This window comes from Pelophylax lessonae (genome assembly GCF_965119305.1).
Source record: "Pelophylax lessonae genome assembly, chromosome: 7".
Lineage (NCBI taxonomy): Eukaryota > Metazoa > Chordata > Amphibia > Anura > Ranidae > Pelophylax > Pelophylax lessonae.
In genome coordinates, this window is record NC_138774.1 from 54,354,745 (window position 1) to 54,379,877 (window position 25,133).

The 25,133-nt window shown below is 44.6% G+C and overlaps 1 protein-coding gene across 2 annotated transcripts in view; it reads left to right on the plus strand.

Annotated features, from left to right (window-relative positions):
- The first annotated feature begins 2,495 nt into the window (after positions 1-2,495).
- The window catches only part of SPTBN4 (spectrin beta, non-erythrocytic 4), a 353,544-nt gene continuing 330,906 nt past the window's right edge, over positions 2,496-25,133 (plus strand). For both annotated transcript variants that reach the window (XM_082262860.1, XM_082262861.1), the window contains exons 1-3: positions 2,496-2,700; positions 19,888-20,040; positions 24,182-24,333. In XM_082262860.1, the coding sequence (XP_082118986.1) occupies positions 19,893-20,040; positions 24,182-24,333 (300 nt within the window). In that variant the 5' untranslated portion in view covers positions 2,496-2,700; positions 19,888-19,892. The remainder of the gene's footprint in view (positions 2,701-19,887; positions 20,041-24,181; positions 24,334-25,133) is intronic.

A 25,133-nucleotide genomic window follows, 5' to 3' on the forward strand; every position in this document is an offset into this window, starting at 1 on the left:
TTTATTTGGGTACAGCGTTGCACGACCGCGCAATTATTAGTTAAAGCAATGCAGTGCCGTTTCGCAAATAATGGCCTGGTCATTAAGGGGGTAAAATTTACGGAGCTGAAGTAGTTAAATGTGGGGGGAGGCGAGGCGGGGCGACTTAGAAAAAGGTTACTGCACTATTTTTTGGAGGAGTCGGAGCGACTTGCATTGCCTTCTATTATAAGAAGTCGTTTGCAAGCCGCGATGAAGTCGCGCAGCACGGGCGACTTCAAAGTCGCCCAAAGTCTGTATGTACTAGCCAGTGGAGTTTAACATTAATTCTTTTTTGTTTTGTGCAGTTTTTTTGTGCTGTATGTACTGACCAGTGGAGTTTATTATTGATTTTTTTTTTTTTTTTTTTCGCTGTATTTTTGTGATTGTGCTGTGTATACTGGCCACGGCACTTAAAGAGGTTGTAAACTCGTTTTAAAAAAATTTTTTTTTTTTACAACCTGCAAGAGAAAGACATAATGAGCTAGTATGCATCGCATACTAGCTCATTATGAAATACTTACCTTAGAACGAGCCCCCGCCGTGCCGCTCTCTTACCTGTATGACGGGCGACATGACATGTCGCCCGTCTTCCGGGATCGCGGCATCCGGCCATCTGATTGGCCGGAGCCGCGGTGACGTCACTCCCGCGCACGCGCGCGGGAGCCGACGGTCACGGCATGGGGCTCTGAAGGAACGGCACGATCAGCCGTTCCTTCAGAGCGCATGCGCCAGTGACGTCACTGGCTCCATTAAAGGTAAATATCTCCTAAACGGTGCAAGTTTAGGAGATATTTACAGTACCTATAGGTAAGCCTTAATATAGGCTTACCTATAGGTACAACTTCCTGAGGAGGGTTTACTTCCTCTTTAAGTATTTTTTTCTGTATTTTTTTGTGCTGTATGTACTGAAATTTTATATTGATTTCATATGCTTTTTTTCTTTTTGCTGTATGCTTGTGTTTATTATGTTTTTGTGCTGTCTGTTCTGGCCAGTGGAGTTAATTATTGATTTTTTTTTTTTTTTGCTGTGTGTTGTTATTCTTGTTCCTGTATTGTTGTTTTCTGTATGTACTGACTAGTGGAGTTTAATACTGATTTGTTGTGATGTATGTACTGTAAGCGCCGGTTCACATTACCGCGACGCTACTTGCAGGGGCGACCTCCGAGATCGCGGTGCGAGCAGCGCGCCGCGACCTCAGAGCGGCCGCCACGGACTTCATAACATTGAAGTCTATGGCGGTCGCCTCCTGGTCGCTCCAAAGAAGCTCCGGACCCTTTTTCTAGGTCGGAGCGACTTGTGTCGCTCCTATTAGAACGGGTCCGCAGCTTCCCTATGGGAGGCGACCTGCGGCGACCTGTGAGGCGACCAGGTCGCCTCACAGGTCGCCCCAGTGTGAACCGGCACTAAGTCCTGGTTCACATTTGTGCGATGCGGGAACGCTGCGAATATGCAGTGTGATCCCGCATTGCATCCGCACCTCTGGCAGTTCACACTGCCATATGCGATACGCAGGGGGTGTCAATTAAAAGTTAACGACACCCCCAGTTGCGATCGCATATCGCAGTGCGATCTGCAAGTTCGCACAGGATCGGATCGCACTAGTGTGAACCACCAAGTGATCCGATTCTGCGGCGGATGAAAAAAAGCCTCATGTGCGAGTTTATTGCGGATGCGGTGCGAATTCAGCCATACAAACTGTATGGCTGAAATTCGCACCGCACATGACATTGCATGTAATTTAGGAGCAGTGCGCTCCAAATTACATGCGATCTCCGCAATCGCACAAATGTGAACCGGCACTAAGTTTAATATTGACTGATATATATTTTTTGCTTTTTGTGTTTCTGTGCTGGCCATGGGAGCCTAATAATATTTTTTTCCTGTATTTTTTTTTTTTTTGTTGCTGTATTTATTGGCTAGTGGAGTGTAATGTTTATTATATTTTTTATTGCTGTATTTATTTATTTTTTTGCTGTTTGTACTGTTCAGATATTTTTACTATTGACTTTACATTACATTTGTGCCGCAATAATCCTTCTGTTTTGTGTCTGTGTAGTAAATTCAGACAAGTGATGTGTATTATTGACAGGACACTGAATATATATTCAATAAACCACCAAATCAGTTACCACCACTAACCTAACGCATAATAAAATCATCTCTCATGTGCATTTATTTCAGTATAATTCCCCGCCCATGTATTATTCTCCTCTAAATAAATCTAAAGATTAGAGCATTCTTTCATTTCCATGCCCCTCAGTCACGTGACCTTCTTTTATTCTGGTATTTTACACCATCAGCACTGAACATCTGCTCCTGACGCATGCGCACTGCTCTCCTTCCCGGTCAGTTAAAGGTCCCAGAGAGGCTTGCACTGCGCACGCGCCGGCTTCCCACCGCCAGCTGCAGCTGATGTGGATCGGCGCTGCGCATGCGCCGCCCTTTTAGCTTTCTGCACGCGCCCTCTGCAGGAGGAAGCCGAGGGATGGTTGTGCGCATGCGCGCTGCTGGCTGGTCCATGAGATGCTCATAGAGGGCTTCTGCTGCACCATCCTCCCTACTTGAGCCCGCTGTGTTCTCCTCCTGCAGCGGGGTGTGCAGCCTGACAAGACGGCCCCTTGTGGCCCAATGCATCAGAGCGTCTGGAGAGCAGAGGAGGGAGGGTGACATTGGTGAAGGTAAGTGGATGTCCTGGGTGCTCTGTATGTCCTATGAGGGGTTCAGCTGACAGACAGCCAGGGGCAGAGAGCCAGCAGAGTCCTCCTGACAGCAGGCCTCATTCCCCCTCACAGAGTCACCTACCTCTACAGCTAGGACAGGTCTCAGTGCATGCAATGGTTTTCAATGGGCGCATGCTGAGCATTCACCACTGTCTATGCAGATATATAGAAAGAAATAGAATTCTGTGAGGGGAATTCATCCAAACCGGAGCGGCTGTGCATGGCGACCAATCAGCTTCTGTTTCATTTAAGCTTTGAAAATGAAAGCTTGAAGCTGATTGGTTGCCATGGACAGCATGCTCCAAATTCTGGTTGCTCCAGCCTTAGTAAATTCCCTTCAAAACCTGGAGCAGCAATGCATGGCAGCCTTTGAAAATGAAAGAAGCTGATTGGTTGACATGGGCAGCATGCTCCAGATTCTGGCTACTCGAATCCTAATTCCCTTCAAAACCTGGAGCAGCAATGCATGGCAGCCAATCAGCTTCTAGCTTCGGCTTGTTTAGTGAAGCTTTGAAAATAAAAGCTAGAAGCTGATTGGTTGCCATGGACAACATGCCTCCAGATACTGGCTACTTTAGTCTTAGTAGATTCCCTTCAGAACCTGGAACGGCAATGCAATGCATGGCGACCAATCAGCTTTTAGCTTTGGTTTGTTCAGTGAAGCTTTGAAAATGAAAGAAGCTGATTGGTTGACATGGGCAGCATGCTCCAGATTCTGGCTACTCGAATCCTAATTCCCTTCAAAACCTGGAGCAGCAATGCATGGCAGCCAATCAGCTTCTAGCTTCGGCTTGTTTAGTGAAGCTTTGAAACTAAAAGCTAGAAGCTAATTGGTTGCCATGGACAGCATGCATCCAGATACTGGCTACTTCAGTCTTAGTAATTTCCCTTCAGAACCTGGAACGGCAATGCAATGCATGGTGACCAATCAGCTTCTAGCTTCTGCTAGTTCAGTGAAGCTTTGAAAATAAAAGAAGCTGATTGGTTGCCATGGACAGCATGCTCCAGATTCTGGCTATTTAAATCCTAATGAATTCCCTTCAGAACCTGGAGCGGCAATGCATGGCGACCAATCAGCTTCTAGCTTTAGCTTGTTCCATTAAAGTGTTACTAAACCTATCCGTGTAATATTTTCCCAAAATAACTGTTGCTAGGATGTTGCTAAGACAGCTGCCCACCCCCACCATCACAGGAGCTCTCAAACCCCCACACACATGTGTAGTCATCTCTCCTCGGTCGCACCAATACTGAGCTCAGAGCTACTGTGTCATGGGGCGGGGGAGAAAGTGCATGCAAAGAGGTTTGGATACTCTGGGAGTGTCTTAGCAACGTCCTAGCAACAAGACAGGATGGGATAATGCCATCTCTGGGAGTTGCTCAGCCAGGCTTTGGGAGGTAAGTAAATGGCCTACACCTATAGGAAGGACATTATTTAACTTTAGTCAAAGCTGCACAGTTTGAATCCTCTGGGAGTGTCTTAGCAACATCCTAGCAACAAGGCAGAATGGGATGATGCCATCTCTGGGAGTGATTCTGCCAGGCTTTGGGGGGAGTATAGAAATTGCCTACACCTATAGCAAGAACATTATTTAACTTTATTCAAAGCTGCACAGTTTGAATCCTCTGGGAGTGTCTTAGCAACGGCTTAGCAACAAGGCAGGATGGGATGATGCCATCTCTGGGAGGTATTTAGCCAGGCTTCGGGAGGTACGTACATTACCTACACCTACAGGGCATTCTTTAAAGTGATTGTAAATTATCACATTGTTAAACAACCCATTCAGGTTAAAGTTGAGATGAAAGGCAAACATTTTTGTATAGATTTAAAAAAAAAAAAAAACATTATAAAAAACTTTTTTTTAAGTGATCACATTCCCTCTGTTCTCAGCTGCATAAGAGCTGGGGAAGGAGAAGCAGCAGCAAACGGAGCTTCCAAGTGAAAGGCTTTGCAGGGGGGGGGGCTTGTCAGGACAAGTCTGATCATTGGAGGAGAGTACACTGAGTTTCCAGCATAGCTAAAGAACTGACCATGCTGTTCTCTCCTGCTTAGTGTGGTCAGTTTTTCCATAGGCAAAGCAGAGGGACTGGCAGGAACACCAGGGATTTCACACAATGTAAGCAATACAAAGAGAATAGAAGACTTTCTCATACAAGTACATGGTACAGCAGGCACCTTTCAGGAATGCTCTGGGAGTAGCTTAGCAACGTCCTAGCAACAAGGCAGGGTGTGATGATGCCATCTGTGGGAGTTACTCAGTCAGGCGTTAGGGAGGTACACACATGGCCTCCACCTGTAGCAAGGGCATTATTTAACTTTGGTCAAAGCTGCACAGCTTGTATCTTTATCTACATGCAACCCCCCACCCCCACCGGCATAGGCAGTTTTCTAGTAAAGGTTAACCAACCGTAAATTGCAAAAGTATCCGGATGGGGTTGTACAGTTGCCGCAGCAATAATTATATCCACATTGCTATCAGCCGGCAATACCACCACCAAATGCGACCCATTCAAGCCAGTGCGGCCGCCCCGCAACCATGTGTAAGGCACGTAGTTGCAGGGTGATGGTGAAGATTAGGCGGTGAGGAGGAAATATCTCCTCCATACAGACAGTCCAATGCCTCTGAAAATCTATTCACCATGGATCGCTTAATTTGTTTACATAGGTGGATCGCAGTTCTGTGGCTTTGCCTGACGGGAGCTGGAGGACATTGAGTACCCAGCAGTGGCGTCACTATGGGGGTGCGGTCCGCAACCCGGGTGACACCTGCCAGAGGAGCGACGCCATCAGGGTCGGCACCAGCGTAAGTTCTGCTCATCCCAACGCCGCTGGTGCTATGCAAACATGGCATCCTGGACACATCTGGAGGAATGCCGGGGATGCCGCGTTTGCCATAGCATCGGTGGCACCTGCAGGGATTCCCGCAAGTAAATGCTGCCCGCTGGCATGCCTTGCTGAGTGGGGGAGAATGGCTTAGCAGAGGCAGGGCCTGTGGTGGGGGGGATCTGGGACAGGCTGAGACTCCGCTGAAGTAGAGTGCTGGCTTGCCGGTGCTTTGGATGAAGGGAGGGGAGTCTAGACTCAGGCACTGGCTGTTTGCACTAGAGGTTTTCTTTTACTTTAACTTTCAATGGTAATGGTAAACAGGACAAATGAGGTGACTCTCCCTAATGGGGACACAGACAGCAACAAAAGCCTGACAGGTGTTCTACTCCCTCTTCACTCCATCCAAAACTAAAAAAGAAAAGTTTTGCCCTTAAGTACATAAAGTCCATACATGAGAGCTGTTTTATGTGAGAAAAGCATTTGTACTTCTGTCCATACAGTGCTGAGATTTATTCAGCCCTGTCGTACAGCACAGCCAGCCCGAAGACCTGAGTTTTCTTTGTTGCAGCTAAAGTTTCACTAAGCCCAGTATACAAAAGGTCCCCAACCCTCGGGCCGCGGTCCGGTCCTGGTCTGTAGCCTATTAGGAATGGGACCTTAAAGGAATTAACAACATGTGAACGGAGAGCTGCCAGAGTCTGTTGATGGCTGCAGTAAGGGGCATTGTGGTGCGTACTTAAGCGTTCTCTTTTTTTTTTTTTTAACAGCTTTATTTGAAATGTACAAAACGTACACTTCATTCATGGAAATGTACAGCAGCATGATGTGCTTTTCGGCACGGTGCGCTGAGATAAAATGCAGCATGTCGGCATTTTATCGCAGCACGGTGCAGTACAGCCATAGAGGCACAGTCGTTTCTTGTTTGTCCTTGCGGTGACAGACGTACACTATGTGAATTAGCCCCAGCAACACCAAACCCAACACCGTCCCCGTCCATGGAAAAATAGTTTTCCAGGAAACCGGTTCCTTTTACCAAAGATTGGGGAGCAGTGCAGTATATGGATAGCAGCGATGGATAGTACATGCTGATTTCTAAATGAATAAACTGCTCCAATCGCACTTTAATTTTGAGGGTGGCTACCCTGGCCCTACGTGGTCACACTGTACTGAGGAATGCAGCCACTTTCCTTGGCATTCTTCTGCAATAGACTACATTCCTACGTGGCACCGCTGGATGCATCCAGCATGTAGAATCAATGAAAAAATTCCATTTATATCAGCAGCGCCCCTGGAGGTTGTAATCCTAAAAAAAAAAAAAAAAAAGATTCTGTTCCTTTAAAGCAGGTTAACCAGCATATTGCTAGTGCTGTCTAATCCGTCCCTTTCTATGCTGTAAAATACCTGGTTGATCCTGCATGTTCCTGTGTCCCCCTATGTAAACTGACCACGGTAGTCATGGCTGCTGATCCATGATACTGTGGTCAGTTTATGTGCTTCCATCATCCCGCTGTGATAGAGTCTCTCCTCTCTCCCCCTCCCTCCCTGCCTGTCAGCTCCTAATGTGTGAGAAATCTCCTCCCTGCCCCTCCCCTCCTGCCGCAATAAGTAGTTGGCCGTAAAGTCAGAGAGTAGGATTACTGCCAGCCCCTCTGTTCTAATAAGGTATACTACACAGTGTAAATGTTTTTTTTTTTAATTATGCTGCTAAATACCTTATTTCATATTGCCTTTGTGCGGTCACTTGACCTCCCCCAATGTAAGGGCTACAGCGGAAGGGGCAGAGCGGACAGCACGGCAGTCATGTGACCTCCCAGCTGATGTCAGAGGGGAATCTCAGCCCCTCCTGCTGTAGCCCTTAGATCGGGGGAGGAGAGCAGCGGGAGGTCACATGATTGCACAGAGGTGATCTAAAATGAAGTATTTAGTGGCATCATTTAAAAAAAACAATTACACTGTGTAGAACACGTGGGGTCCCCCGCAAAATCCATACCAGACCCTTATCCGAGCATGCAGCCTGGCATGCCAGGAAAGGGGAGGGGACGAGTAACCGGCTCTTCACCCCTCCCCACCCCAAAGCACCTTGCTCCCATGTTGATGAGGACAAGGGCCTCTTTCCGACAACCCTGAGCGGTGGTTGTGGGGGTCTGCGGGCAGGGGGCTTATCGGAATCTGGAAGGGGAGGGGCAGGGAGGAGATTGCTCACACACTAGGAGCTGACAGGCAGGGAGGGAGGGGGAGGGAGGGGGAGAGAGGAGAGACTCTCTCACAGCGAGATGGCAGATACATCTCAAAATCCATACCAGACCTGAAGGGCCTGGTTTGGGACCCCAGATGCCGTTTTTTTCCCCATTTTGGCATGGAGTTTCCCCCCAAGATTCTCAGAGCGCAGTCGCATCCGACTTGTGATGCGACTTCCATTCAAATCAATGGGCTCCCATAGGGAACCATTGATTTTCAAAAAAAAAAATGTATAACGTGGCTTAACGCTGTATAGGCAACGTTAAGCAACGTTAATCAGCCATTAGCAGCGTTGGGCGTTTTTACAGCTTGACGCTGGAGCTCCAGAACGCACTGGTCCTGGAATTTTTTTGGAGCTGTAAAACGCCTTTGCCACTTGGAGCTCCTAAAAGTTCTATGTGTGCATGAGGCAATAGAATAACATGGATGGGCGTTTTGCAGTTGCAAAAAAAAAAAAACGCCTGATGCTGCTAACAGCAGCTGCAAAAACACCCTGTGCGCATGGGGCCTTACATTCCGGGCATGCTGGGTGTTCTGCCGAAGACTCCAATTCACCAAAATCTCCAACCACATCATTTCCAAGGACTCTCCAGCAGCAATCATTGCAGATTTTGACGACTTGGCTGTTTTCACAGAACACCGGCAGCATATACTGCGGTATACGATATAATGAGTGGACATTGTTAGTCCGCCTCTGAGGTGGCAACAACTTTTTTCCTCCTTAGCTGGTGTTCTGTGAAAACAGCCACCTCGTCCTGTACCGTAGTGTATACGTTGCCGGTATTCTGTGAAATCTGCCACCTCGTCCTGTACCGTAGTGTATACGTTGCCGGTATTCTGTGAAATCTGCCACCTTGTCCTATTCCGTAGTGTATATATACGTTGCCGGTATTTTGTGAAATCTGCCACCTCGTCCTATTCCGTAGTGTATACGTTGCCGGTATTCTGTGAAATCTGCCACCTCGTCCTGTACCGTAGTATATATGCTGCCGGTGTTCTGTGGAAACAGCCACCTCGTCCTGTACCGTAGTGTATACCTTGCCGGTGTTCTGTGAAATCTCCCACCTCGTCCTGTACCGTAGTGTATATGCTGCCGGTGTTCTGTGGAAACAGCCACCTCGTCCTGTACCGTAGTGTATACGCTGCCGGTGTTCTGTGGAAACAGCCACCTCGTCCTGTACCGTAGTGTATATGCTGCCGGTGTTCTGTGGAAACAGCCACCTTGTCCTGTACCGTAGTGTATATGCTGCCGGTGTTCTGTGAAAACAGCCACCTCGTCCTGTACCGTAGTGTATACCTTGCCGGTGTTCTGTGAAATCTCCCACCTCGTCCTGTACCGTAGTGTATATGCTGCCGGTGTTCTGTGAAAACAGCCACCTCGTCCTGTACTGTAGTGTATACCTTGCCGGTGTTCTGTGAAATCTCCCACCTCGTCCTGTACCGTAGTGTATATGCTGCCGGTGTTCTGTGGAAACAGCCAACTCGTCCTGTACCGTAGTATATACCTTGCCGGTGTTCTGTGAAATCTCCCACCTCGTCCTGTACCGTAGTGTATATGCTGCCGGTGTTCTGTGGAAACAGCCACCTCGTCTTGTACCGTAGTGTATACGCTGCCGGTGTTCTGTGGAAACAGCCACCTCGTCTTGTACCGTAGTGTATACGCTGCCGGTGTTCTGTGGAAACAGCCACCTTGTCCTGTACCGTAGTGTATATGCTGCCGGTGTTCTGTGGAAACAGCCACCTCGTCCTGTACCGTAGTGTATATGCTGCCGGTGTTCTGTGGAAACAGCCACCCCGTCCTGTACCGTAGTGTATACCTTGCCGGTGTTCTGTGAAATCTCCCACCTCGTCCTGTACCGTAGTGTATATGCTGCCGGTGTTCTGTGGAAACAGCCAACTCGTCTTGTACCGTAGTGTATACGCTGCCGGTGTTCTGTGGAAACAGCCACCTCGTCCTGTACCGTAGTGTATATGCTGCCGGTGTTCTGTGAAAACAGCCACCTCGTCCTGTACTGTAGTGTATACCTTGCCGGTGTTCTGTGAAATCTCCCACCTCGTCCTGTACCATAGTGTATATGCTGCCGGTGTTCTGTGGAAACAGCCACCTTGTCCTGTACCGTAGTGTATATGCTGCCGGTGTTCTGTGGAAACAGCCACCTCTTCTTGTACCGTAGTGTATACGCTGCCGGTGTTCTGTGGAAACAGCCACCTCGTCCTGTACCGTAGTGTATACGCTGCCGGTGTTCTGTGGAAACAGCCACCTCGTCCTGTACCGTAGTGTATACCTTGCTGGTGTTCTGTGAAATCTCCCACCTCGTCCTGTACCGTAGTGTATATGCTGCCGGTGTTCTGTGGAAACAGCCAACTCGTCCTGTACTGTAGTGTATACCTTGCCGGTGTTCTGTGAAATCTCCCACCTCGTCTTGTACCGTAGTGTATATGCTGCCGGTGTTCTGTGAAAACAGCCAACTCTTTGAAATTTGCAATTATTGCTATCGGAGAGTCACCAGAAGTGACGTGCTTGTAGATTTTGGCAAGTTGGAGTTTTTAGCAGAACACCAGGAATGCTAACTGTCACATTTGCTTGTAATCTAAACCAAACTGTCAAACCATCAATTGGCTGGTGATATAACTGATCACATGTGCAGCACCATGGCAGTTGCAGATCAAACTGAGGCTAAGGTGGCAGCTTCCTTGGCTGAAAAGCATAGAAGAGTTTAGTTCCACTTTAAGGGAAAATCCCCATTTTGCAAAAATGTGCAATTATTATTTTTTATTTTTTTTTGCATTTTGAGCAAAGCATTGCAACTATGATCATTGACTCTCAGGTGCAATGCACTGGCTCCTGCATACTCTTCCTCCAGCATCTGGCTCATACCGAGCTAGGAACCTTCTGCTATTTTCCCTCTATTGTACATAGTGGAATATCTATTTGGAACATGTCAAAATAAAGGAGATTTTATTGGATGTGTGACCAACCACTTCATTTTCCTTACATTGTAAAGCCTGTAAAGAACAGGGCCAGCACCTGCTAGTGTGCAGTGGAGGTGGTACAGAAGGAGACCGACCCTAAGCAGTGATTACTCTTTATGTGTAATGATGTTTTGGATAAAGTGAAGAACATTGGAATTCTGTACTGTCCTAGGCCTCTTTCACATGATTCAGGCAGTTATTCAGGCAGAGCTGATTGGATTCTCCAGTCTCTTCTTTGGAGTGGCGGGTATCAGTGGACACATGTCTGCTGACACCCGCTGCAATCCGATTTGATTCTGTCCGGCAAAAACAGACGGATGGGAGCCCTTTTCCCCATCCACCTGGCAGATTAGATGGCATCGGATGGAAACAGACAGGTGGTCCATTTCCAACCGATTGGCCCTTAGAAAAGAGCAGGCTGTGTCTGTGTCCGCTCTGCATAGTGGAGTGGACTCAGACCTGTCATCCGCCTGCTCAGCAGGGATCAGCGGAGAGATACCCCGCTGAGCAGGAGGATCTGCTTGGACGGATCAGCCTCACCTGAAAGGGGTCATAGGTAGTAGTAGTTAGTAGTAGGGAAGTAAAAATGTGGCTACCTTGATATATTTTAAGGTGCAAGCTTTTGAAAGTTTCTTTCTTCAGCCATTCCCTACCTTGGATAAACAGAGAATGGGTAAATCCTCTTGCATTTTTTGCTTTGTCTTAGCGTGAGAGATTTCCTTTCATATTCTTTCCCAGAGACAGTTAGTTCATAAAGGGAGGGGAAACCTCTTCAAAATGAGGGGAAATCCCTTCTTAGACAGTTGTCACTGGACCCCGTGCCACCATTGGGAGATTTCCCTTCACTTTCTGTCCCAGATACAATGGTCGCCAAGACAAATAAAAAGGGTATATCTGCACAGTGAGAACGCAGATGGCAAAGAACCCGCACATCTGTTCTAAGGGCTCTTTCACACGGTCCATAGGCTGATCCGTAGGCGGATCGGTGCTGCTCAGCGGGGATCGATCCGCCGATCCCTGCTGAGCCGGCGGATGACAGCTCCGTCTCCGCTTGCAGTGCGGAGAGGGAGGTGTCACAGCCCCCGCTGCTCTCTATGGGGGATCGGATGAGAGCGGACCGCTTGTCCGCTCTCATCCGATCCCTGAACGGATGGAAAAATAGGGTTTCCATCCGTCCAGATTTCACGGACAGGATCGGATGCGGATGGCAGCGGGTGTCAGCGGAGGTGTCTCCGCTGACACCCGCTGCCCCATAGAGCTGCATGGAGGATCCGATCAGATCCGCCTAAGAAACTGACAGGCGGATCTGATCGGATCACCCGTGTGAAAGAGCCCTTACCCTTTCCTACTCTATCCAGAAGGCTAGGGTCACATTTTTGCGGGAGCATGTGTAAATCACATGTGCTCCCACATGCAGCCGCACTCGCAACGCACTGCTTTTAAGAAAATGTGGGGGTGCGGTTAACTCCTAGTTAACTCCTGGTCCTGCTGATAGGCTATTAATGCTCCAGGCCCTGTGGGATGGCAGCTGGGGGTATGGCAATTTTATCCTAACAGTGAGTGAAGACACATCTACTCTACTGTCAATGAAAAAAATGGGCTTGCACCATTTGTTTTTTAACAAATCATACCATAACACACAGATGGTTGATATCTATACACTGCGGTGCATAAAAAATATAAGTGCATTGTGGTATATGCTGGGTATTTGTGTTGGCTTCCATTGCAAAACATTTTCCACATGTTATAGTAACATGTAACTGTGTGAAATGGGCATTTTGTAGAATAAATGTTGTATCCTTGTTTTCTTTTCTGGAGTGTGGCGATCTTTTCTGTTTGCTCTTGTCATTTCCTGTCTACCCTTTCTTTGGAAATACTTCCTTATGGAACTTTATTAAAGAGAACGTAAACTCTAAAATATTATTTGTATCTATATGTAAGCCTATAATCAGTGTTGGGGGTAACTAGTTACAAAGTAACTGATTACAGTAACTACATTACTTTTTTTGGTAACGAAGTAATGTAACTAGTTACAATACTAATATTGGTAACTACACTATTTTACTAGGCTATAGGAGGTAACTACTCTACTTTACTAGGCTATAGGAGGTAACTACACTACTTTACTAGGCTATAGGAGGTAACTACACTACTTTACTAGGCTATAGGAGGTAACTACACTACTTTACTAGGCTATAGGAGGTAACTACACTACTTTACTAGACTATAGGAGGTAACTACACTACTTTACTAGGCTATAGGAGGTAACTACACTACTTTACTAGACTATAGGAGGTAACTACACTACTTTACTAGGCTATAGGAGGTAACTACACTACTTTACTAGGCTATAGGAGGTAACTACACTACTTTACTAGGCTATAGGAGGTAACTACACTACTTTACTAGGCTATAGGAGGTAACTACTCTACTTTACTAGACTATAGGAGGTAACTACACTACTTTACTAGGCTATAGGAGGTAACTACACTACTTTACTAGACTATAGGAAGTAACTACACTACTTTACTAGGCTATAGGAGGTAACTACACTACTTTACTAGGCTATAGGAGGTAACTACTCTACTTTACTAGGCTATAGGAGGTAACTACTCTACTTTACTAGACTATAGGAGGTAACTACACTACTTTACTAGACTATAGGAGGTAACTACACTACTTTACTAGGCTATAGGAGGTAACTACACTACTTTACTAGACTATAGGAGGTAACTACACTACTTTACTAGGCTATAGGAGGTAACTACACTACTTTACTAGACTATAGGAAGTAACTACACTAATTTACTAGGCTATAGGAGGTAACTACACTACTTTACTAGGCTATAGGAGGTAACTACTCTACTTTACTAGACTATAGGAGGTAACTACTCTACTTTACTAGGCTATAGGAGGTAACTACACTACTTTACTAGGCTATAGGAGGTAACTACACTACTTTACTAGGCTATAGGAGGTAACTACTCTACTTTACTAGACTATAGGAGGTAACTACACTACTTTACTAGACTATAGGAGGTAACTACACTACTTTACTAGGCTATAGGAGGTAACTACACTACTTTACTAGACTATAGGAGGTAACTACACTACTTTACTAGGCTATAGGAGGTAACTACACTACTTTACTAGACTATAGGAGGTAACTACACTACTTTACTAGGCTATAGGAGGTAACTACACTACTTTACTAGGCTATAGGAGGTAACTACACTACTTTACTAGGCTATAGGAGGTAACTACACTACTTTACTAGGCTATAGGAGGTAACTACACTACTTTACTAGACTATAGGAGGTAACTACACTACTTTACTAGGCTATAGGAGGTAACTACACTACTTTACTAGGCTATAGGAGGTAACTACACTACTTTACTAGACTATAGGAGGTAACTACACTACTTTACTAGGCTATAGGAGGTAACTACACTACTTTACTAGACTATAGGAGGTAACTACACTACTTTACTAGACTATAGGAGGTAACTACACTACTTTACTAGGCTATAGGAGGTAACTACACTACTTTACTAGACTATAGGAGGTAACTACACTACTTTACTAGGCTATAGGAGGTAACTACACTACTTTACTAGACTATAGGAGGTAACTACACTACTTTACTAGGCTATAGGAGGTAACTACACTACTTTACTAGGCTATAGGAGGTAACTACACTACTTTACTAGGCTATAGGAGGTAACTACTCTACTTTACTAGACTATAGGAGGTAACTACTCTACTTTACTAGGCTATAGGAGGTAACTACACTACTTTACTAGGCTATAGGAGGTAACTACTCTACTAGACTATAGGAGGTAACTACACTACTTTACTAGGCTATAGGAGGTAACTACTCTACTTTACTAGACTATAGGAGGTAACTACACTACTTTACTAGGCTATAGGAGGTAACTACACTACTTTACTAGGCTATAGGAAGTAACTACACTACTTTACTAGACTATAGGAGGTAACTACACTACTTTACTAGGCTATAGGAGGTAACTACACTACTTTACTAGACTATAGGAGGTAACTACACTACTTTACTAGGCTATAGGAGGTAACTACACTACTTTACTAGACTATAGGAGGTAACTACACTACTTTACTAGGCTATAGGAGGTAACTACACTACTTTACTAGACTATAGGAGGTAACTACACTACTTTACTAGGCTATAGGAGGTAACTACACTACTTTACTAGACTATAGGAGGTAACTACACTACTTTACTAGGCTATAGGAGCGCGCTTTCCTGCGTTACCCAAGCCGTGCGATACAATCGTTTTTTCGAAGAATAGAGAGGGATGAAGTTTATGAATTTTTGTTGCCCTTTATGTTTTATTCTGTTTTTTCAGGTTTTGTTCTCATGTTTCCCAAAGCCTGTGTTTATACAATAAACTCTATGCAGAAAGAGTGTCATGTATCTTCTTCTACACGGTCAATTAAGAAAGAGGAAAGTAAAATAATAAGTAGTGAAGTTACTTTTCAAATGCAGTAACTAGTAAAGTAATCTCATTACAATTTACAGAAGTAACTAGTTACATTTTTTGAGTAACTACCCCAACACTGCCTATATTAAGGCTTACCTATAGGTACTGTAAATATCTCTAACATGCACCGTTTAGGAGATATTTAGTATACATGCAGCCGATGACGTCATCGGCGCATGTGCTCTGAAGGAACGGCGCAGGAGTGACGTGTAACAGCTGGAGTCCGCAGACCCCGGACGGAAGACAGGAGAAGATGGGTGCGGCCTGCAGTGGGGACAAAGCAACGGTCAAGGGCTTCATTTGCAGGTAAGTTTCACATAATGTGCTTGTATACGTTGCATACTAGCACATTATCAAGGGCTTCGTTTGCAGGTAAGTTTCACATAATGTGGTGGATACGTTGCATACTAGCACATTATCAAGGGCTTCGTTTGCAGGTAAGTTTCACATAATGTGCTTGTATACGTTGCATACTAGCACATTATCAAGGGCTTCGTTTGCAGGTAAGTTTCACATAGTGTGCTTGTATACGTTGCATACTAGCACATTATGGCTTTAACTTGCAGGTCATAAAAAAAAAAAAACTGCCAGTTTACTTCCTCTTTAACAGTTTTAGGCCTCATTCACATGGGTGTATCTTTGCATACACCTGTGCAAAGGGACTTCTTTGCTCGCACGGGATGGAAAGGTGTTCAGTGCATCCATGTGGAGGCAGTCCTGTTCATGTCTATTGGGCTGCAGAGGCTGCATGGACACAGCCACTGGTTCCATTTGACACCCGTGTGAGTGCAGGTGTATGTGCCTGAACATTAGCCAATCAGGCTCGGTTCACACTAGCGCAGCTTCAGAGTTGCCCCACTTTGGAGCTGCGCCGCACAGCGTGACTTCATGGCGACTTTCAAATAACTTCTTTAACAGAAGTCAATGTAAATCGCTCTGAAGTTGCCCCCAAGTAGTGCAGGAACCTTTTTCCGAGTAAAGCTGGCCATACACTGTTGAAATTGGTGTCTGATGAAATGGCCAGGATCCACTCAGGACCCTGTTAGCCGCCTCCCATATGACTTCCCCCATTTAAAAATACGAAAGGAGGTAGGTGGAAAATTGTTAGCTGAACAGTGGCTGCTTCAAATTAAATGCAGCCAATGTTTGAGCCGATGGTGCTGGCTGTAAAAATACAAGAGACGCAGCTTGAGCTTATTCCAGTCTATATGTGTATGGCCAGCTTCCTATGGGGGCACTTGCAGAAAAGGTGGAGCCAGGAGCACCAGGGGGGGACCCAGAACAGGCTAATTGGGGTTGCTCTGTGCAAAACCATTGCACAGAGCTGGTAAGTGTATGTTTGTTATTTAAAAAACATTACTAAAGAAGAAGTCTTCTACTGGACATACACTATACGAAAAATCGTTCTAACTTATTTTTGAATAACGAACACTCGGCCATAAGAGCAACCCATTTTGCCATCATGTGACGACTGAATTTTGATCGATAAGACGTTCAAAAGATATAAGTGAATCTGTTTTTTGTTCGTTTTGTGACATATGCCTAGGACAAACAGTTTGGTCGAGAAACACATTAACCTTTCAATTTATTGTTCGTTAGACAGAAATTTTCCAAATTTGTCCTTCATTTTTGTAGCTTAAAAACGTCACAACCGATTACCGATTTGTGCCCAAAAACTGGCAGAAAATGGAACGAAATGTCCAAATGACAGATTTTCAAGCGATTTTTCATATAGTTTATGGCCAGCATTACAATGACTTTAAAGTGGTACTAAGCACACACTGTTTAATTGACATTACCCCTTCTGTTTCTGTATGTGGATGATGGCACTGTAATTATTTTAATAACAAGTACCTTTTTTCTAATTGATATACAGCTGTCACATGACCCAGCTCTCTCCCAGCCTGTCTGCAGAGAAACAAAAGCAGGAGGAGTTTCTAGTCCTTTGCTGCTGGTCACATGTTGAAAAAAAAAAAAAAAAAAAAACGGCTTTTGGAAAATAGAGTGAAAATAAAAATATGAATAAACTGTTTTGAGTCATCATACAAATATATAATTGAAATCAAATCTTTATTATTTTGTGAATATTTGCCAGTCACAGGCTGCGTCACACCCCTCCAGCCTGTGTCTTAGGCTCCATTCACACCAATGTGTCTTCTTATGCTTTTTGCAGAAATGCAGAACATTTATTTTAACATTGGTTCCTACGAAACATGTTCACATCAGTGCATTTTTGTGCCTCTGCATTTTTGGAAAGGGTCAGGGACTTTTTTAAATGCAAAAAGGTGCTTTTTGCATTTTTGGTTCAAAAGACTTAAATGGAGAAGTTGCAGAAAAGCATGTAGTGTGTTTTTACTGGGTTTTACTGCGATTTGCAGTTTTTAATCTGCCCAACAACAAATTTGCCAAAAAAAGGCATAAAAAACGCAAATCGCTGCAAAATTTCAGTTAAAACCACGCAAAGGCACTTCAGAAATGCTCAAAAGCAAACGTCATAGGTGTTAATGGAGACTTAGAATAAGAGGGAGGTGAAGCCTCCAATAACCTACTTGTAATATCCAACCCCCATTGTGTTTACCTGATTAGTGGGCATGGAGGAGGAGGGAGGAAGTGGGCTGTCATTTACCATTGTGTATACGCCCACATGTGTGACTCTATAGTCACATGGGCTCCTCAGGTGTGATAGGGAGGAAATGCCCAGCATAGAAACTCACTGAAAACTGAGCATGTGCAGAGTTGCCACCACAGCTGCAAAATCCCTAGCTAAATTGGGGACGTGGACAGAAGGGGGAGATAGAGAGCAGCAGGATCAACCAGGTTTTTTGCAGAATACAGTAAATAATCTGATAGTGACTGAGTGAATGTGAAGAGCATGTAATACACCATTTATTGATAGTGTTTATGATGTGGTTTTAGTGACACTTTAAGGCTTTATTCACACTCGTGTGAATTGTCATCGACAACAAGGCGCAGCCCATTCTTTTCAATGGCCCCCATTCAAATCAGTGCAACTTAAAGTGATTGTAAATCACCTTGTAAAACAACCCATTCAGTTTAAAATAGAAATGAACGGCAAAACAGTTTTGTATAGATAGAAAAAAAAATACATTATAAATACTTTTTCCATTTTATAAAAGTGATCACATTCCATCTGTTCTCAGCTGCATAAGAGCTGGGGGAGGAGAAGCAGCAGCACACTGATCTTGCCAGTGAATAGCTGTGTAGCAGGGGCGTGTCAGGACAAGCCTGATCATTGGAGAGTACACTGAGTTCTCAGCATAGATAGAGAACCAACCACAGTGTGTTCTCCTGCTTAGTGTGGTCAGTTTTTAATAGGAAAACAGAGGGGCTGGCAGGAACACCAGGGATTTCATGTAAAGGAAGCATTAAAAAGAGAAAAGGATATTTTCTCATACAAGTACATAGTACAGCAGGCATATATCAAGAATATAGTTTTTGGGTAACAAACGCTTTAAAGTTGCAGCGAGTTTGAGAAAGTGCCTGTGCTACTTTGGTGCGACTTTTGATGTGATTTTGGTCCATAGAATGTAAAGTCAGATCAAAGTCACACCAAAGGATGCATCAAAGTCACACTCCAAAGTGGCACTGGAAATTGTTAATGTAAATGGAGCCTAAAAGAACTGAGGGTTTAAGTCAGCAGTTCTGGCCTCAGTCTGGCTTTGCATGTGGCATGCTTGCTCTGGTTCATTGACTCAGAAAGTATTGAAGACAGAGACAGCCAGGCAACTGGTATTTGTAGGTCAGCAAAGGCAATGTGTTTCCTAAAAAAGAAGCCCATGCAGTGGGAAAGCTGCAGATTATTGCCCCAAAAGTCAGGCAGTACGGCCTATTGGTATTTCAATCAATGGATTGTAACCAGTGGGTTCATTTTACCTTGGGAGAATGTAGGAAAATGCAGGAAAGCAGCTCTCTCCTGAATAAAATAATCCTTCCTTTCTCCAGACTTTCACCCTGGACCCACCCTGGAATTTTGCTCACTGCAGCTGCTTGTGTTGTTTACTCACAGCGGCTGCAGAAGAGCTCCTTGGAGGCATCGGCTGTAATAAGATCCATGCCCTGACTATGGCTGGACAACTTGCCTAATCAATCAGGAGCTTCTCTCCTGCATTATTATTTTTATAGAGTGAGATTCACCATTTCTTATAACAATTGCTGAGGATGCAAATTCTAGTCCCTCGTTAAAAACTCGCAGATACTCCAGCACTATATGTTGATTTCTTTTATTTCTTATTCATATGACCTTTGTATTCGGAATAACTTGCTGTGTATGCTACTGTCACCACTTTTTCTGGGTGCCATACTAATATCCAGGGAAATCTCTGACATTAAGTTGGTTGGGGGTCCTTTTAAAGGCTTTGCCTAGGAATTTAGGATGTGAATCGGGTACATTGATGGTGAGTGTAATCATCAAACTCCAATTTGGGGATTGCTTGTTCACCTAGAGAGGTAAAAGCTTTTATTGTATTTGAAGGGGTTTTGCATATTGCAGGATAGACATATTGTATATGAAGGGGTTCCTATCAAAGCCTGAGTTTCTCATTGTGTGTTCTTATTGTGTTCTCTTGCAGTTGCAATGGCAAATGTGAGCCCAGAGCTGGACAACATGGAGGTACAGACGCCCCAGAATAACAACAATCGCTGGGATCAGGCTGAACATGTGTGGGACGAGCCGACGGCCTCTGGAAAACTCTTTGAGTGCTCCCGGATTAAAGCTTTGGCTGGTAAGAGTTTATGTATTACACAATTTGATATCTCTACATGTTTCTGGACGTGAAGCAGAAAAGGCAACGTGAAATCGAGCGAGAGGAGTAGAAAGCGATAGGGTTGTATTTACCACTCTAATCCCATCCTTTACTCGTTGTTATTGCATCAATTATTAATACGGACTTTGCTGGATCACATAAGCCTATGGTGTCATTGTTAAGTGCGGGCCATAGCCAGGCAAAAGTCTGTATCGTTTTTACCTGGCTATGCACAATTACATTGATATTTCTTGCTTTGTTAACCCCTTGATTTCCCCTTAATGTTAACCCCTTCCCAGCCTGTGTCATTAGTACAGTGTACAGTATTATCACTGATCACTGTATTAGTGTCACTAGCGACATCAGTGTCAGTCAGTTAGGGGCCCTCCCAGCCAGTGTCTGTTAAGGCCCGTACACACGTAGCGATTGTCGGCCATAAATATTCGGCCGCCGAACGATTGGCCGATTGTCGCTTGTTAGTATGATGCTTCCGACAACCGACTCCGACTTTTCGGCCGAACAGAATCGGGTGTGCAGGCTATAAAATTTTTGTTGGCCGTCACCAGAACGGCCGATTGTTCGCCAGTCAGTACAGAATTCGGCCGACTAACAGCAGATGAGCAAGACTGGGCATGCTCAGAGAAGAAAAAACACACGGAAAGGTAACCATCACATGACATCACTTCTGCAGTCGGCTGTTGTTGGCCGACAAAATTCGTGTGCAGTCTTTAGCACTTTTCAACCGACAGGACAGCACCGGACAAAAGACGGCCGATCGTTCGGCCGACATTCGGTACGTGTGTACGGGGCTTAAGCGACAGATTGCCTGCCACACTATTACAGTCACACTATAGTTACATAGTTGGTAAAGACACCAGTCCATCCAGTTCAACCTGTGGTGTGAGTGAGTTTATGTCAATAGTAATTCCCATATCCCTGTATGTTGCAATCATTAGGGTGCCCATCTATTTGTTTTTTTAAATATTTACGCTCCCTGCAGATACCCCTGCTTGTGGAAGGGAATTCCACACCCTTATTACTCTGACAGTAATGAACCCTCTATGCATTCTAAAGCGGAGTTCCACCCATTTTTGTGTTTATTAAAAGCAGCTACAAAAAGTGTAGCTGCTGTCTTTTAATAAACACACACTCACCTGTTCCACGGTCCAGCGATGCAGCCGGGGGGAGCCTTGGTTCTCTCCCTCTTCTCCCCGTGGCGCTGGAATCTCTAGTGTGGGCACCCGACTGTGACAGCTTGCGGCTTCACAGCTGGGTGCGCACTGCACGTGCGTGAGTCACGCTGCGTGTCCTGATATTTTTTATAACAGAAAGTAGAAAATATTGGATTTTCTTTCCACAATTTTCGGTCTTTTTTAGTTTAAATAATAGTAAATAAAAAACCCAGCAGTAATCAAATTAACACCAAAAGAAAGCTCTATTTGTGTCAAAAAATGATTTAACTTTCATTTATATACAGTGTTGCATGACCACGTAATTGCCAGTTAAAGTGGATGTAAACCCCATTCACCTGGGCACATATGTATATCTGTAGTGTTTGCTTATCTCTCTCCAAAGCCCTAAGTCCCTTGTCGATCTGCTGCTCCGTTCCTCTGTTTTCAGCATGATAACTCCTGACAAGTTCTCCAACACAGAAGTTAAAAGCAGCTGGAAATTTGTGTCGGGTGGGTGCTTAGAGAGAGATTAGCAGGAAGCTGGTCTATTCACTGCACAGCTCGGCATGTTTCTTCCTTCCTCTGCCTATGTGGAGGAAGGTCTGTGCTTTTCCTTCAATCAGCTGTCACACAGTGTATGCCAAGACTCCACACCCAGTGCTGGAACAGAAAAAAAAAATTCTAACACGATGTCCACTCTCTAAACAGTGTAGAAAGCTGAAGACACCAGATATACAAATAGAACTTATGTAGGGAGATTTATTTAATCTCTGTGTATCATCTGAGGCTATTCATTTAACTGGGTATATGTGAGGGTTTACATCTACTTTAAAGTAACCCAGTTCCATATCGCAGAAATGCTCTGGACGTGAAGGGGGTAAAACCTTCCTAAGGTCAAGTGGTTAAAGAGACTCTGTCACCTTGATTAGTCATTGCACAGTTATGTTGTGTAAAATGTGCCCCCCTATGGACCCACTGATACCTCTTCAGCACTTCTCCATCACTCCTTTTCCTGTCCCAAAATACCTGGTGCTTGCATGATGCAGTGCTCAAGAGGGAATGATGTCATTGCTCCTTCTAAGTTCTGACACCAGTAAACATCAGGTATTTTTATGCACTGTCAATTGCCCTGAAAATGCAGTAACAAAAGGGGAAATTTACTAAAACTGAAGCTTGCAAAATCTTGTGCATAAAAACTAATCCGCCTTCAGGTTTAAGTCCCAGTTCACACATATGCGATGACAGACATCGCATGTGATTCAGAGTGTACTGCTCTTAAAATCACATGCAATGTCTGTGCGATGCAAATTCAGCCATACAGATTGCATGGCTGGATTCGCATCGGATTCGGACACAACACGCACAGGACACTTTTTGGGTCCGCACCAGAATCGGATCGCATTGTGGTTCACACCAATGCGATCCGATTCATGTCCGAACTGACAGTTTGCACTGCGATATGCGAACTGATCTGGGGGTGTCGTTAACTTTGTATTGACACCCCCAACGATTCGCATATGGCAGTGTGAACTGCCTGCGATTTGAATGCGATGCGGGAACTCGTAGTGGATTTGCAGGGTTCCCGCATCGCATATACAGTATGTGAACTGGCACTTATTGTCAAAGCGTAATTGAAGAAGCTAAAGTTAGAAGCTGATTGGCTGCTATCCAACATTGTACCAGATTCTGAGTGCTCCAGTTTTAATAAATCTCCCCCAAAGTCTCTTAAGCCGGCCATACACTAGCCGAAAAATCGTTCGCACTCATTTTTGAAAAACCAAAAATGGGCCGTGAGAGCAGACGATCGTGCCATCATGTAATGACCGAATTTCGAACGATAAATCGTTCAACGGACATAAATTAATCCGATTTTGGTTCAGTTTGTCACTTATGCCTAGTGCAAACAGTTCGGCTGAGAAACCCATTAAAGAGGAAGTAAACCCTCCTCAGGAAGTTGTACCTATAGGTAAGCCTATGATAAAGCTTACCTATAGGTACTGTAAATATCTCCTAAACATGTACCGTTTAGGAGATATTTACCTTTAATGCAGCCAGTGACGTCACTGGCGCATGCGCTCTGAAGGAACGGCAGATCGTGCCGTTCCTTCAGAGCCCCGTGCCGTGACCGTCGGCTCCCGCGCGCGTGCGCGGGAGTGACGTCACCGCGGCTCCGGCCAATCAGATGGCCGGATGCCGCGATCCCGGAAGACGGGCGACTATACATGTCGCCCGTCATACAGGTAAGCGGACGGCACGGCGGGGCTCATTCTAAGGTAAGTATTTCATAATGAGCTAGTATGCGATGCATACTAGCTCATTATGGGTTTCTCTTTCAGGATGTAAAGAAGAGAAAATTTTTTTTTCTCGGTGTACAACCTCTTTAACCTTTCAATTTATCGTTCGTTCGGCAGAATTTTCTAAACTGTTCCTTAGATTTTTCGGCTCTGAAAAGTTAAAGCCGATTTTCTATTTGTGCCCATTAACTGGATGAAAAACGAACGAACGGACCAAACAACAGATTTTTTCGGCTAGTGTATGGCCAGCAGCATTAGTCTCACTTTTGCCACACCTACCTCCTCCCCACTTTCCAACCCCATTCACAGTCCAAACCCTATCTAGGTTTGTAGTTAAAAGAATCTCTGCGTTTGCATGTCCAGGTTGCACTTCTGTTGCGACCATTACATTGTAATTCCGCTCTACTTTCCAATTTCTGTTTGTTATTATAGAAAAAGCACCTCAAGGTATTTTGGGAACAGAGCCAGGAAGTATGGTAAGAAGAGCTTGTCGCTGGAGTCCTTAGGGGTATACGAAGTCAGCCCACTAGACTGCTTCTATAGGAAAAGTGTCACTTTAAGGAACATTGACCCTTTAAAAAACAATATTTTTTATAACGATACATGTTATTTATTATTAGAAATGGTAAATTTCACAGAGTGTTTCCTCCATAGATGAACGTGATGCTGTTCAGAAGAAAACATTCACCAAGTGGATGAATTCTCATCTCTCTAAAGTACCATGTCGTGTCAATGACCTGTACAGTGATCTGCGGGATGGTTACATCATCACCAAACTTCTGGAGGTGCTGTCTGGAGAACAACTGGTAAGGGCACAGCACTGTGTACACTGAATGTACATCAACAGTAACATGATTTTGGATGGAATGGGGGAAATATAATCAAATACAATGACTTCTGTACAGCCAGCATGGTGGGAAAACTTTAGAGGTTTCCTGCCTAAACAAGGTGATTTGGTTGGATCAGGTGATGATTGTTATATCTATGGCTACTAATATTAGTGCAGACCTCTTTAAATGATCATTTTTGGGTGGTAGAGGATCTGGCCATGTTGGGATTTCACTGTGTCTCCTCATTGCATAGAGTAAAGCCCCGTACACACGATAAGAAAATCTGTAGGGAAAATTCGTCCGACGACCGAACTGCCGATTTTCGGATTGTTAGTATGGTGCTTTCGACAGCCGACTCCGACTTTTCGGCTGACAAAATCCTGATGTGCAGGCTATAAAATTTTTGTCATCCATAATACAACGTCCGATTTTCGTCTCATTAGTACAGATTTCGACGGAAAAAAATCTTAAGAGCAAGACTAGGCATGCTCAGAGACGAAAGAACACATACAAAGCAATCCAACACATGACATCACTTCTGAAGTAGAATTCTGTCGTACGGGAAAATTCCTATGAAAATAACCTCTTCACTTTCCACATCAGACTAGCATGCCACAAAAAATGGACGACAGATCGCTTGATAATCTGATCGTGTGTATGAGGCTTAACATGTTTGGGCTGAATACGTATGTCTGTATACATATGTCTTTAAAACCAAAAAAAAGGAAAAAAAATTGTTCATTTTTTTGCAATGTACCCGCATGTCCAATCCCCTT